At 42.5% G+C, this 16,748-nt stretch overlaps 1 protein-coding gene across 1 annotated transcript in view; it reads right to left on the reverse strand.

The window, feature by feature from the left end:
- Positions 1-16,748, reverse strand: part of LOC311529159 (transcription initiation factor TFIID subunit 4-like) — a 200,205-nt gene that overhangs the window by 59,826 nt on the left and 123,631 nt on the right. Inside the window, exon 14 of the mRNA XM_084644905.1 lies at positions 4,026-4,148. Within this exon, the coding sequence (XP_084501031.1) occupies positions 4,026-4,148 (123 nt within the window). The remainder of the gene's footprint in view (positions 1-4,025; positions 4,149-16,748) is intronic.

The raw sequence follows: 16,748 nt of genomic DNA on the forward strand, positions 1-16,748 counted from the left end.
AGATTTTGAATTATTAGAAGCAACTCTTGCAAATTCATCAGGAATTTTATGATATTTAGTATTTTTTGTCAAGTCAGTTCCTGCAATTACATTAGAATCTCTGCTTTATAAAGAAAATCACGTTTCTAACCTTCATGGTTCTAGAGAAAAGCTTGAAACCGAACCATACAGGTTCAAAATGAAAAAAGGCAAAACGACCCAAAGTCTATTATTATTATTATTATTATTAAAATCTTATGATTTTGGGAAAACTGACTCATGATTTTTAAACATTTGAGGTTCACAAAATAATAGAAGGGTCCAAAATTCAAAACCCTGCCACAAAAATTGAAGTCCTTTAATCAAAATAATGTTGTTAATACTTTGATCTAATTTCTCAAAACATCTTCAGAAATCATCAGATGAACAAATAAAAAGAACATACTGAAATGCCCAAATTCAATTCTCTGAAAGGCATCATACATTCCCTTTTCCCCTTCCCTCTCCTCTTGAATTAAACTACATTAATATAGTAATACACAGCCTGAATGTTCGTTTGGGCTATGGGCTGCTACAGAGGAAGTTGCATTTCTACAGGATCACATAAAGGAAGGAAGACAAGGAAAGTACTAAACACAGAGTGAGTGAAGCATATAGAGAATAAGAAGATAAAGCACCAGAGAATTACAGTGAGTTAGTCCAGACAGAAACTAAAAGGGAATATATTTTCCTTATAAATATAACAAAAATTACCCCCCAACTCTTGGTTTTATTATCAAACACACCTTTTGATAGCAGGTCAGTTCAACAACTTGGTTCCTATTTCTTAGCCTTATTTAAAATTACACCACTGACATCAACTGAAGTGTGTAGCGGAGTATTTAATCAATTGCTTAAGAAAAAAGAAAACTTACATTATTACCAATTCTCTCTCACAAACACAACTAATATTTCAAGAAATCATAAGTTTAACTTACTTTAAAATTACATCACAGTGAATTTGCTTAGTATATTGGAAAATATGTTTCAATAGTTCTAATAGGTAACAATATTTCTTTACACAGTTTGTGTAATCAAAATTCTTTCACCTCAGCAAAGGTGAAATTGTCCCAGTATCTGAAATTGCTTTTTCACAATTATACATATTCTAAATATGAATAATCATTTTAACCAGTATTAATTACTAATATATTTTCTGGCCCAAGCAGAGAGATGAATCCAAGCAATACTATTTGTGTGTAGTTAGTTCAATTAACATAACATACTGTAAAATGAAGAGCCCTTTCTGCATCACCAGAAGCATCAGATCTTTGCACTGAAGAGTCCTAAATAAATCCTGCTGTTATGCAACATCCACAAAAAATGTTTCCAATGTAAGTACCTTAAAATACCATGTACACAAATACTGGAAAGAGTGACAAAACTGAAACAATAACTGACAATTGCATTGTGTAGAGGGAGAAATAGCTAACTTTGCAATCAGTAAGAATTATGTATGTAAATGAACATTCAGATCCTTTCTAAATATGATACTTAGCTTCAATAGTAGATTCCATCTTCTCATTGTTTTGAACTTTTAGAAAGTAAAATTTTCAAGTACTGAATGAGGTAACAGCCAAACAACTCATTACAGTCAATGGGATTCCTGTGGCTAAAACGTCACATGATACTTTGAAAAGATCTCCTTCAACACTTTCCCTGTTCTACTCTTTAATATTACTCATTAAGGACTATGTACAGGATTTAACACCTTGTGTGACTGCAGGCCCACAGTTTGTGGTTATGTGGTCACAAAGGCTGCTCCCTATTTCAGTGGATTTCTACACTCTTGGCAGTATCCATTAAGCAACTGCCCAATACTGACCCTTTCCAGTGGTGAATTCAGATTCCGTCTAGCACATGTGCCAACCAACACAACCCATAGGTTCTTCATCAGTCGACAGAAGATTAGAAGCTAAAAGCTCCTTTGCTGACCACTCAGAAGCAGGCCAGTCAAGGACAAAGAAGGTTGTGCAGTAATTATTCAGGCTGAAAAATTCCCCTTATTTCAGCTCCAAACAATCAAGTGAAGAGGAAACAGTAGCCTCCCCCCCACCATATGATTTTTCAATATCAGTGATAGCTGGGGCCTCCCTGACTGCCCTTCTCCATGGCTCAAGGGTATAAAAGACCCATCCTCTAACTAAAGGCTTGATTTTTAAACAGACCTGGTACTGATGGCTAATCCCATCCTTCATCTAGATATGGTCTTATGGATGTTCTCCACCTGTATTGTTGTGGTTAGTCACAAAGTGTATTAAATCCATTGAATTGGAGAGACAAGAAGAGGAGAAACAGTTGTGCACAAAACCCAGATAGATTGTTTAGGGTGGGTTTACACTAAAAATACTTGCATGTCAGGGGACATGGCTGTTCTCTATTGCAGCTGAAATCTGAGTCCATTGTGTAGTATAGTATAGATCAGGGGTGGCCAACCTGTGGCTCCAGAGCCACGTGCGGCTCTTCAGAAGTTAATATGCGGCTCCTTGGATAGGCATCGACTCTGGGGCTGGAGCGACAGGTGCCAACTTTCCAATATGCCGGGGGGTGTACACCACTCAACCACGGCTCTGCCACAGGCCCTGCCCCCACTCCACCCCTTCCCTCCCCCATCCCTTCCCCTGAACCTGCAGTGCCCTTGCTCCTCCCTCCCCCACACAGAGCCTCCTGCATGCCATAAAACAGCTGATTGGGAGGTGCTGAGCGGGGGGGCTGCCGGTGGGAGGGAGCCGCTCGGAGTGGGGGGAGTTGATAGGGGGGCTGCTGACGTACTACTGTGGCTCCCTGGCAACATATATTGATAAATTCTGGCTCCTTCTCAAGCTCAGGTTGGCCACCCCCGCTATAGATGGAAACTTAACGATCATCAAAACTGAGCAAATACTTTGGCACCAGCGAATGTAGCACATTCACACAAGGAAGAAGAGCTGAGAGGAGAAAGTTCCCCAAAAGGGAAACCTGTCTATGGGATGCAGCTAGAATGAAGAAAGCCAAAATTATTAGTTCAAAATTTGAAAGAAAATTTTCCTCAGAAGAGCTTTGTGGCAGGAATTAATTTCCTGGAATTTTCCTCAGAAGAGCTCTGTGGCAGGAATTAAACCTGCCTGCTGCTGTGCAGGTGGAATTGGCAGCCAGAACTTTAGGGAAATCATTGGCAACAAGGGAATGCCTACCAACAAATCTGGTCCTGCATCCAGGCTGAAGTACCCGTTGTAATGGATGTATACTGTTTAGCACAAAGAAGAACTGTTCTTTCATGCACTTCTGTTCAGATATTCTGTCTGTAGTGCTTCACCAGTGGTTTGAAGCATGTAAAAATGCATACTCTGGAACGTTCAATGATTTAGCCTGGATCAGTGAGACAGCTATTCTGTATAGTATACAGTCCTGCCTACATTATAAAAATGGAACTGTGCTTTCACAGTGTGAGGGGGCAGCCATTTTTAACACAGTCGTAACACAGACTGACTGTTACCAACATGACATACAAGCTCTCAACCCACACCTCAAGCAACTCCACAACTACTTGCTAATGATATTTCTCCCTGACTTGCTCTTTCTTTTCACCTTTCCTGTGTAGGTCACTTGTTGGCCAGCCTGAACCATTTTCAATTTTAAAAGCATTCTAAAAACATTTTTATATAGAGGCTTAAGTCCTTCTGGTTTAATTCTTAATTATTTTCAAAGAAAAATTACATATTGAAAGATGATTCTTGAAAGTTAAAGATAATGGAGATCTCATTTTAGACTAAATGTATTCCACATTGTCGTCTCTGGATTTTGGGTGGTGAAACACATGGAAAAATCAAGGAATCTGGACTCTATTTTTTTCTAATTCAATATTTTGTATCATCTTTTCCACATTACATAATCCACTAAGAAAACCAACTCACAGAATCTGTAGTTATTATTTGTACTCAGGAGTATTCCACAGTAATTACTAGTTTGTTTCCAAAATCATTGATTTTCACAAAAAAATTAATAGTTTTTGTTGCTGTTTTTTTTACCTCTCCTCCAATGGTAAGTAAGCCAGGTGAATCAAGCTTCCGTTTCTTCCGTGGACCAATAGCTGCCAATGCAGTTAGGTTGGCATCCCTCTGCCTCATCTGTGCTAGTTCTTGTTGCTGCATCTATTATAGGGAAAAAATATATAATTTTAAATTTCATTCACATAGCAAATGTTACTCTCAGGCCTGAACATGCAAAGTGGTGAAAGCTGAGAGTGCCCAAATGTCTTGCGCGATCATGCTGTATATGGCTATGCCAGATCTTAACAACTCAAACATGCAATGTCAGGGTGAGATTTTCAAAAGAATCACAGTGGCTTAGGTGCACAAATCCCATTGGTTTCCATGGGATTTCTTCTCCAAATCACTGAGCTTCCTTTGAAAATCCCACCCTTAAACACTGCCATTTATTTCATTGGCAAGTACTATGTACTATACACCTTCAGACCATGACTTCTATGAAGCCTAAGTAGAAATAAAAAGCCAAAATAGTACAGTAATTCAAACACTTCCTTTCATTTCAAAATCTGAAGTTTATTTTGACCATTTCACCTACATTTAATATTCATTTTAAGAAAGTACTCAAAAATTCCTATATCTGAACATTAGGAAAAGATTTTTCTGGCAACATGGTAATGAAAAGTTAAATTTCCAATTACTATAAGGGATTAGGGTTTAGTTAACATCAGATTTAGTCACAGGCTGGAGGAAGGAAAGCAACATACTTGATCTACAAGTCAGATACTATTTGTTGCAAAAAGGGGAAGAACAGAAAATAGGAAAAAATATTTCTTTGGCAAAGAAAGAGAATGCTTAAAATGTAGTATACTTAATGTTTTAAATCTGGTTATTCTTTGACACCTTCTCCTACTGTGAATTTAAGTTCTATTGTCTATTTTGCAACTTAAAGTTTGCATGATAATTTCAACACAAAAATTATACACATCCATACAACTCAATCATCTATAGGATAAAGGAATTAATTAAATGCCAAAGTGAAACATGAGCATAATGTCTATATGGTAGTGCAAAGGTCTATATGTACTTCCCTTTGCCAACTCATATTAAGTTTTTAGCTCAAATATCTTTGGCTGTCTTCCAGATTAAATGCCAGTTAGACAGACCTGCCCGCTTACCCTTTCAAGGTAGATAGGAACAGTGGTGAGCTCTAATCATTTACAAAGGTCATGATTGGAAGCTAGCCCGTAAGCAGTCATTTAAAATTCGATTGATCCCTATTTGTAGTCAGGGAAAGAAAATGGACATTTCAGCTGTATTGTAATTATGAGGCTTCAAGGCAACTGTAAATAGATGTGCAAATCTAGATACTGGCAAATACCTCAGAGAAGAAATTATTACTGTAGTAGAACACATAGCCAGGAAAGGTTGAAGATAAAACTGCATATAAAAAAGATCAATCATCTTTTTGCTAATTTGCCATGCTCACCAGCCTATAAGGGTTATCACAATTATCAGAAGTCTGCTGAATATTAAAGTTAGGGCCAGCTGGCTTAGCATGATCTCAGACAAAAGTGTAAAGCAGAGGGCTAACCCAGAATGTGAAATTTTGAACTGGAGAAGAGTTTTAATTTTATGGGAGGTTACAGTAAGGAATGCCGTATGAAAGGCAACTGACATAATACAAAAGATATTATTCAAATACATCATTCAAAGTTGGAATTCCTAGACCAACTGGACCTAAGTCCTTTCTTAGGCAAATGTACTATTTTGTATTACTGTATACAGTGTTAGCGTGAATGTTTAATATATGCACATAATATGACTGAACAGGTGTTCTCGGAATCATAATTCAAAATTCCTTGTCTTTTGTACAAGCACATTCTGAATCATTCTAAACATGGCACTGCTGTAGATTTTGCATAGTGGGGAAAATCCTTCCTTACCTCTAAGTCTGCCAAGTGCCCCGAGCTGTTTTATAGAGCAAACCTGGGAGCCTGCAAAGTGGATCAGCATCCATTTATTCCTTAGTTTCTTTGTCCTTTCATTTGTATTGTATTGTGTCCCTAGCCCAGTGGTTCTCAAACTGGAGGTTGGGACCCCCTCAGGGGGTCGCAAGCTGTCAGCTTCCACCCCAAACCCTAGTTCACCACCAGCATTTATAATAGTGCTAAATATAAGAACAGTGTTTTTAATTTATAAGGGGGTTCACACTCAGAGGCTTGCTGTGTGAAAGGGGTCACCAATACAAAAGTTTGAGAACCACTGCCCTTGCCTCTGTTTGCCAGAAGCTGGGAATGAGAGACAGGGAATGGATTACTTGCGGATTACCGGTTCTGTTCATTCCCTCTGGGGCATCCGGCATTGGCCACTGTCGGAAGACAGGATACTGGGATAGATGGACCTTTGGTCTGACCCAGTATGGCCGTTCTTATGTATTTTTGAAAATGAAAAGAACTATAGCTGACTGCTTGATATCATAGAGCAATGTGCCTAGTGTGTTTATTTTAATTACCACAATTTTGACTGTTCAAATAAACACACAGAGTATGTGCAATTGACTATAATAAAGACAAAGTGTGGTCCAGTGGATATGATACCAGACTGAGAGTCAAAGGACATTGGTTCTATTACACGGACCTGTTCTGTGATCATGAGCAAGTTACTTCACCTCTCTGTGCCTGTTTTCCCTCCCATCCTTTGTCTATGTTGTGTAGACTATAAACTTTGCAGCCAGGGATTGTCTCTTACTATGTGCCTTATTTATACTACCTACTATAATGGGGCCCTGATCTCATTTGAGATCTCTAGACATTACTACAATATAAACAAACAAACAGTTAGTACATTTCCAGTTGTGAAACTCCAGATACATACACAATACAGTTCGTGACCATCTGACTCATCAGTTCACACCTTAGTATCCTGTAGGAGAATACTTCATCCCACATGTAACTATTCCTTTTGTATGCATCCACTTCAAATATGTTCAAGACATTTGCCATCAGTGAGATGCACAAGTTAAAATTTTAAAAATAAGCTGCTTAGTTTAAAAAGTGGTGACATGTGAAACTGGTCCTGTATAACTCAGAACTCTCAAAAATCTTTAAAAAGTCATCTTTGAGATGTAATATGAGAAAGTAAAAGGCAAAGGAGATCATTTAAAAGTTTGCATTTTCTGAAAATAGCGGCTCAATGAAATTACATTCTCAACAGTATCTACAAAGTCACTATCATTACATTATGATTACCAGAATAGGCCTTGATCGTGCAAATGGCATTAACTTTACAAACAAGTCCTCCCATTGACGTCAACAGAACTTTTTACAATGCATAAAGTTAAGCACAGAGGTCTCTTCAGGATCAGGGCCTTTGGTGCCATCTTTGTGAAATTTCAGGAAATACTTTATAGCAGTAAACCAGCTCATCATATATATTTTTACACTTTTCCACATTATATGGATATTTAATATTAAAGACCAGAGCTTCGTTTTCACCGACTTTTACATCTAAATTTATATTAGAAACCCAAGCTAGATTATTCCCTTTGGAATGTGAATGCTGCCATTATTTCTTCCCCCATTCCATCAATCCCTCCCCCTCCATCTCATTACCCCACCCCTCCCCTTTCCATTCTTTCAGCCCTATATTTAGGACATAAACAAACATGCCAATCTATACTATACGAGAAAAAAAGCTTGTTTCGATACAGCTGTCCTTCAACATTTATAAATTCATAAATCCAGTTCATTTTACAGCATTTTAGAAGTATTAATCACTAATTGCGCCTTAAAAGTTTAAAAATAAAACATCTTTTCATGAGTCTTTTACCCTTTTCTGTTTGGCCAAGACTAATTTTTAGTGTGCTTTGAATGCAGCTGAAATTTACTTGGCTTTGTTGTTGTTGTTATTTAATAACAACTTTAACGTACAGAAGTCCTTTTTTACATAAAAGCATCTTTCTACAGTTGCTGGATGAAAACAGCACTGAGGACATTTCTCATTACTTAACTACTGCAAAGCCAGCAGGGAGAGCACAAAACATCGTTTTGTTTTCCTCACACAACTGTTCATTATATTATTTTTAGTTTCTCAACAAAGAAGTGGCAGATTACAAATACACCATATTTAATATCAATCACAACTCCGCCCATCACATTATTATAATTGTGAGAAAGGCTGTAATTTTGGCACATGGCATAAACAAGCTGATAGCGCGTCTACTTGAGATGTCAGTGTTACCACTGCTTACTAATTATTTTCACAACACAGGAATATATGTCATGGTTATTCATGTTGTGTTTTGGAAATAATTTTAGAACAAGAATTTTAATTCTCTTCTGTGCAACAACAGATAATATGGTGGTGATAGTTCTAGAAATACCAATAAATAATTCAATTTTAAATGTAAACGGATGCCTTACATTTTTATTTCTTCTTATATTTTGCTATTTCTTCTACTGGCACGTCACATAACCAGTAAGAAGATGAGATGAGTGAGATGAGAATGGGTTTGTTTGCAAGACTTTTTTTCCTAGAACCAAAAACTAATGTTACTACATCCATATATGAAATTGTATATTACATACTCAGAAAATACAATGGCCTAAGATTACTCTCCAGTGTAACTCTACTGATTTGTACTAGATATGAATTTGGCCTGATGTGGCATTCACATGATTGTCTGACCCTCTGCAAGTGAAGACTACAGATATGAATCCAAACACTTTTTATAATTCTGAAAATGAAATAGCATGACTGCTGCTAGAATTCCTACTGCAGACAGATGGTTTTCCTCTTGAGAGAATGGGAAAGCAAATATCCCAGGAGGTGGAAACCAACAGATTTCAGGTCTTCTGGGATCTGTTGAGGTTAACTATGCAAACATACTAGTGAGTTTCACCTCCCGAATTTCAGAGCTTGTTAAAAGACAGATGTGAGTTAGACGCTTCCACCAAAATTAGCCAGAAATTTATATTTCAATGTATCTCATTTTAATGTGTGTCATAAAATATTCCTGAGATATTATAGTTAAATATATCTCAAGAATATTTTATGACACACATAACAAGATGGACCTGTTAATTTTATTTTTATTCAGTACATTTATTAACAAACCAATACTGGAAGTATTTGTTGAAAATAAAAATGCACAATTATTGTTTTTACAGGGGTTACCCACTTGATCTCACATTTTATGCACCCAAATCACTGCAGTCAGGTAGCTAGATGCCTCCATGCAGTGACTGGCACCCACAATTATTTCCTCTTAAAAATCAGTATCATTTAGTTAAATGAACACACATTCTAGATCACAGGCAACTTTAAAAATACAGCTATTATTTTGAGTTAGCACCTAAGCTCCATGAGCAAAGTTCATATTTTGGAACATGGTGCTTATGTATTTCTGCACCAATACATACTGATAGGTAGAACAATCTAATAACAAATGTAGACGCTTGGCTGAATACACATTCATTTGGTTCTGATTATTATAAATTCCCAGTCATTATAGGTATATTCTTTCATACACTGGTCCATATCCTGGTCTTGGCACATCCACACTCTAGCCACTGAGGCCTAAGTAGATCCCAAGAGAGAGCTCCATCAGGATTGCCAATATAGTATTATCTTGTCATCAAACCCCACCTCTACCCAGGACGGGGATAGACTCCATAATGCTGAATCCTACTAGTAGCAAAAAGACAGCTCACGAAAGCTTATGCTCAAATAAATTTGTTAGTCTCTAAGGTGCCACAAGTATTCCTTTTCTTTTTGCGAATACAGACTAACACAGCTGCTACTAGTAGCGGTAATAGTAAAGGTTTATATTATGATAGCACCCAAAGGCTTCACTATAATTTGGAACCCCATTGTGCTGGATGGGTTCCAAACACAGAAAAGAGAATTCCTGACCTGTAGGGTTTACAATCTAAAGATACAAAACAGTTGAAGGGTAGGGAATGGGGATATAATACACAAGCAAATTAATATGGTGAAGAATTGGTCCCAGGTTTATTAGTTACATGTATTGCAGACATTTGCTGCTGCTTCTTTTTTAACTGGAGGTAGAAATGGGGAGGAAGGGATCAGGAAAAGGACAAGTAAAGAATAGTTACTGTTTGTCATTTGTCTTAGCCCTGGTCTACACTATGAGTTTAGGTTGGATTTAGCAGTGTTAGATCAGTTCAGCCCTGCACCCGTCCATGCTACAAAGCCATTTTTTCCAACTTTAAGGGCTCTTAAAACCGGTTTCTGTAATCCTCGCCAACAAGTGGATTAGTGCTGAAATTGACCTTGCTGGGTCCAATTTGGGGTAGTGTGGACGCAATTCGATGGTATTAGCCTCCGGGAGCTATCCCAAAGTGCTCCATTGTGACCGCTTTGGACAGCACTCTCAACTCAGATACACTGGCCAGGTAGACAGGAAAAGCCCTGCGAACTTTTGAATTTCATTTCCTGTTTGGCCAGCGTGACAAGCTGATCAGCACAGGTGACCATGCAGTCCCAGAATTGCCAAAAAGCTCCAGCATGGACCAAACAGGAGGTACTGGATCTGATCGCTGTATGGGGAGACGAATCCGTGCTATCAGAACTCTGTTTTTCACCCTGGATCTAGTACCCTTCCAACCAACCGAAGACGGGCTCCCGGACCTAGAAGGCGGAGAAGGGACCTCTGGTGAGTGTAACTTTGTAAATATAATACACGGTTTAAAAGCAAGTGTTTAACGATTAATTTGCCCTGAAGACTTGGGATGCATTTGAGGCCAATACAGCTACTGGAAAAATCTGTTAACATGTATGGGAATGGAGCGGAAATCCTCCAGGGACATCTCAGCGAAGCTCTCCTGGATGTACTTCCAAAGCCTTTGCAAAAGGTTTCTGGGGAGGGCAGCCTAATTCCATCGTCCATGGTAGGACACTTTACCACGGCAGGCCAGCAGCACGTAACCTGAAATCATTGCATGACAAAGCCTGGCAGCGTATGGTCCCGGTGTTTGCTGGCATTCAAGCAACATCCGTTCTTTATCTCTCTGTGTTATTCTCAGGAGAGTGATATCATTCATGGTCACCTGGTTGAAATAGGGGAATTTTATTAAGGGGACATTCAGAGGTGGCTGTTCCTACTGGGTTCTTTGCCTGTGGCTGAACAGAAATCATACCTGCTGTTAGCCACGCAGTGTGGGGAGGGGTGAAGCGATCATCCCAGAGAATTGGGTGGGTGTGGGTGGGGTGGTTAGTTGGGTTTGTGCTGAACATTAACCCGAAAACTGTAGCCCCTCCTTTTAAATGGCCAACCCATTTTAAAGGGCCAACCCAATGGGTGCTTGGTATGTGAAATGAAGGCGCTGCTGTTTGAAACCATTCCCATACGTTAGGAAGGTTAAAGAAGCCAAAAGACTGTGGCTTACCATGTCTGCCTGCAAGCCGAATTCTGTTGCTCGCCGGCCCTGCGTGAGTGATCTCTCACACCATACCGGCAGGCCCTCAATATAAGAGGCAAAATGTGACCTTGTAAAGAAAGCACACATGCTATGTAATGTTAGCAGCTTGGTTCACCATGAAAGAGTCTACCCATTGTTCTCTAAAATGTCTCTTTTTAAAGACTAATCTCCCTTTTTCCCCTCCTGCAGCTGCAAATGTTTCATCGCTCCACGTATCAACTCCATCCCGGAGACTATCAAAGATTAGAAGCCGAAAAAATGCACTTGCGATGAAATGTTCTCTGAACTCATGCAGTCTTCCCACGCTGAAAGAGCCCAGCACAATTTGTGAAGGAAGACAGTGTCAGAGTCCAGGAAAGCACAAAATGAACTAGAGAAGAGGAGGGACGAGCGAGAGGAGAGGAGGCAGGAGGCATGGCTGAGGCTACTGGAAGATCAAACTGATATGCCCCAGCATATGGTTGAGGTGCAGGAAAGGCAGCTGGAGCACAGACCACTGCTGCAGCCCCTGTGTAGCCAACCGCCCTCCTCCCCAAGTTCCATAGCCTCCTCACGCAAGATGGCCCAAGCACATGGTGAAGTGAACCAAGGGGGCGGGTTTTCATCAAGGAGAAACAAACAGAATTTTCACACCGTAGCCTGGCCAGTCACGAAACTGGTTTTCAAAGCTTCTCTGATGCGCAGCACACCCTCCTGTCCTCTTCTAACCGCCCTTGTGACTGGCTGGGTGTAATCAGTGACCAGGCGATTTGCCTCAACCTCCCATCCCGCCATAAACATCTCCCTCTTACTCTCACAGATATTGTGGAGCACACAGCAAGCAGTAATAATGATGGGAATATTGGTTTTGCTGAGGTCTAACCAAGTCAGTAAACTGCGCCAGTGCACTTTTAAACGTCCAAATGCACATTCTACCACCATTCTGCACTTGCTCAGCCTATAGTTGAACAGCTCCTGTCTACTGTCCAGGCTGCCTGTGTATGGCTTCATGAGCCATGGCATTAAGGCGTACGCTGGGTCCCCAAGGATAACTATAGGCATTTCAACATCCCCAACTGTAAGTCCCTTGATGCAGCCGTTCCCACAGACCAGAGTTCCTGAAGATGAGAGCGTCATGTATCTTTCCTGGCCATCCCACGTTGATGTTGGTGAAACTTCCCTTGGGATCCAACAGTGCTTGCAGCACCATTGAAAAGTACCCCTTTTGGTTTATGTACCGGCTGCCTTGGTGGTCCGGTGCCAAGATAGGGATATGTGTTCCATCTATCACCCCACCACAGTTAGGGAATCCCATTGCAGCAAAGCCATCCACTATGACCTCCACATTTCCCAGAGTCACTAACCTTGATAGCAGCAGGTCAGTGATCACATTGGATACTTGGATCACAGCAGCGCCCACAGTAGATTTGCCCACTCCAAACTGATTCCTGACTGACTGGTAGGTGTCTGGCGTTGCAAGCTTCCAGAGGGCTATCGCCACTCACTTGTGAACTGTAAGGGCTGCTCTCATCTTGGTATTCTGGGGCTTCAGGGCAGGGGAAAGCCTGCCCCATTGCCACCAGGATGGCCAAATTGCCGGGGCCCGTACTTTGAAAGAAGTCTGTGTCCATGTCCTCATCACTCTCTTCACCGCGCTGCCGTTGCCTACTCGCCTGCTTTTGCAGGTTCTGGTTCTGCATATACTGCTGGATAATGTGCATGGTGTTTAAAGCGGTCACAACTGCCGCGATGATCTGAGCGGGCTCCATGCTTGCCGTGGTATGGCATGAGCAGGAGAGCAGAGTGGCAGCGGAAGCAGTGGGTGGATGATGATGCTGACAGCAATATGGCGCCTGCACCGAAAAAGGCGCGAAACAATTGTCAGCCATTGCTGTCACGGAGAGAGGGAGAGGGGAGCAAGGGGTAGGCTGGCAGCAGATGGTGCAATACGACTGCTAGCTGTCATCGTCTCCTGGGTGCTTACGGTGCTGCTGGCTGGGAGAGCAGCCTGAAGCAGAATGGCCCCCTCAAGAATTGAACTCGCAACCCTGGATTTAGCAGGCCTATACTTAAACCACTGAGCTATCCCTCTGCCAATATTCCAGACAGGACTGAATCTCCATTAGACAAAACTTAAAGAAGAGAATGACTTGAGTCGCTCCCATTAATGTCCAGGCACCCAACAGACCTTACCGAGGTCTGCCAGGAGCACCCATGTCTGCCCAGGCACCTCGACTGACCTCACAGAGGCCTGCCAAGAGCACCCAGGAGACGACGAGGACAGATACCAGTTGTACTGCACCCTCCGCTGCCACAAGACAATGAGCTGCTGCTGTGTAGCAATGCAGTCTCACGTCTGCCAGCATCCAGGAGACGTACAGTGACGGTGAGCTAGCGGGCTCCACGCTTGCCGTGGTATGGCATCTGCACGGGTGACCCAGGAAAAAAGGCACGAAACAATTGTCTGCCATTGCTTTCACAGAGGGAGGGAGGGATTGGGGGCCTGATGACATGTACCCAGCACCACCCGCGACAATGTTTTTTGCCCCATCAGGCATTGGGATCTCAACCCAGAATTGGTTGGCAGAGATTGCAGGAACTGTGGGATAGCTACACACAGTGCAACATTCCAGAAGTTGATGCTAGCCTCGGTACTGTGGACGCACTCTGCCAACTTAATGGTCTTAAGTGGGGACACATACAATAGACTGTATAAAATCGCTTTCTAAAAAATTGACTTCTATAAATTCGACCTAATTTCATAGTGTAGACATATCCTTAGCCATAATCAGAAGAAAGAGGAATAGTTACTGTTTGTCATTTGTCTTAGCCATAATCATAAGGCAGGGTTTTGTATACCTTGTGGAATCACATTGTGGAGGGATTTGAAGGGAGACAACGTAGTGGCTGGGGAGTATTGGAGTGCTTTTCTTGTTCATTAGGGACAGCACGGGAGAAAGAGCAGCAGTATTAACAGGAGAAACTGACTGCTGAGCAAGTAAAGACTGGCAGAGTGAAGGTGGGAGTCGATGTCTCAGTAAGTTACTAGGTCACTGAGGCTGGCTGGGGCTAAGTTATGAAGAACATTAAAGGTAAAGACTGTATCTGAGGCAGACATAAAGATGGAGCCAGGGAAAAGACTGAGAAGGGGTGGATGTAGCCAGAGTGAAAGAGGCAAGAAGATGATTTTAGCAACATCATAGTTTTAAATAGACTTGAGGACAGCAAAGTTGCAGTTGTCAAAACCAGAAAAGAGGAGGTTGCTGTAGTCAAGACACAAAATGTTGAGGGCTAGGACAAGAATTTTGGCTGTGTAGACAGACAGGAAAGGCCAGATTTTAGAGATGCGTGTAAAAATAGTTGCTAAGAGTTAGAAGCTGCCTGAACAGAGTCCAATGAGAGGCAGGAGTCTCAAACTTTAGCAAGCCAAAGACCCCCATTTTGATTTTAAAATTTTCGCAGACACCCAAGGCCCCTGCTCAGCCCTAGACCCCTCCCCCACTCCACCCCTTCCTCCAATGCCCCACCCTAGTGGATGAGTGGGCAATTACAGGGTGGGGATGCTGAGAAGGCAGGAGGAATGGGGGGCCCACCTTCCCCCACCTCCTGCAGCTGACCTTGTGTGGCGCGGTCATAAATATAAAGGGAAGGGTAAACACCTTTAAAATCCCTCCTGGCCAGAGGAAAAATCCTTTCACCTGTAAAGGGTTAAGAAGCTAGGATAACCTCGCTGGCAACCTGACCAAAATGACCAATGAGGAGACAAGATACTTGAAAAAACTGGAGGGAGGCAGAGACAAAGAGTCTGTCTGTGTGATGCTTTTGCCGAGGACAGAGCAGGAATGGAGTCTTAGAATTTAGTAAGTAATCTAGCTAGATATGCGTTAGATTATGATTTCTTTAAATGGCTGAGAAATTAAGCTATGCTGAATAGAATGGATATTCCTGTCTGTGTGTCTTTCTGGAACTTAAGGTTTTGCCTAGAGGGATTCTCTATGTTTTGAATCTAATTACCCTGTAAGGTATTTACCATCCTGATTTTACAGAGGGGATTCTTTTTATTGTTACTTCTTTTTTACTGTTTCTTCTACTAAAATTCTTCTTGTAAGACCTGAATGCTTTTTTCATTGTTCTTAAGATCCAAGCATTTGGATCTGTGGTCACTTATGCAAATTGGTGAGGATTTTTATCAAATCTTCCCCAGGAAGTGGGGTGCAAGGGTTGGGAGGATTTTGAGGGGAAAGATGTTTCCAAACAATGCTTTCCTAATAAAACAAACCCAGATAAATGTTTCGTGGTGGCAATGGAAGTCCAAGGGCAAAGGGTAAAATAGTTTGTACCTTGGGGAAGTTTTAACCTAAGCTGGTAAAAGTCAGCTTAGGAGGTTTTCATGCAGGTCCCCACATCTGAAAACCTAGAGTTCAGAGTGGGGAAGGAACCTTGACAGGGGCAATGGATGGACCCTCTGGCCAGGGGCTCCCCAGGAGTGCACCCAGCTCCAAGAAGAGACATTGCTTTGCAGCACGCATGGCTCCCAGCTCCCTTCCAGGTCCCACCACTCCACACCAGGCCAGCTCCCTCAGGCAGCAGTTTTGGAAGATCTGCTCAACTGCTGCCGGCCACTCGTTCCCCCTCTTCCCAGTGGCAGATTAGCCACTGGGCAGAAACATGGGTGCTCCCGTGCTTGCACCCACTCCGCCCGCAGCTCCTGCTGGAGAGTGGGGTGGGAGCACAGGGGCTTGCCCTGCTCTGTCTACCCGCCTGGCACTGCACCCTGGGAGCAGGATCGGGGCACAGGGACTCGCCCAGCTCCGCCCGACTGGAGCACTGGTTGGGTGAGCAGAGTGGTGCAAGCTCCCATTCAATGACAGGAGAGTCGGACAGGCGGAGCGGGACAAGTCCCGCATGCCCTGGCCCCACTCCATGGCAGGAGCACCAGGTGGGTGGGCGGAGTGGGGCAAGCGCAGGGGCCAGAGCAGAGCCGGGGCTGGGCCTGAATGTTAAATGGGTTGGCCATGGCCCATCCAGGCCCACCCATGGCTGTGCCTCTTCCCCACATCCGCTCCACCCTACCCCTCCTCTTCCCCGCCTCATTCCGCCCCATCCCCACTCTTCACCCTTCCTCCCAGGTCCTCTTGCACACCCCTGAATAGCTATTCTGCTGCATGCAGGAGCCACTGGGAGGGAGTGGGAGGAGTTGTTCCACGGCATGCAAGAGGCACATGGAGGGAGGGAGGGAGGGAGGAGTTGATCAGTGGGACTAGCAACCCCGGACATGACTTGCAGACCCCCTGGGGTACCCTCGCGGACCCTCCGCAGACCCCAGTTTGAGAAATGCTGT

The sequence above is a fragment of the Lepidochelys olivacea genome, assembly GCF_965140295.1.
Source record: "Lepidochelys olivacea isolate rLepOli2 genome assembly, chromosome: 12".
NCBI lineage: Eukaryota > Metazoa > Chordata > Testudines > Cheloniidae > Lepidochelys > Lepidochelys olivacea.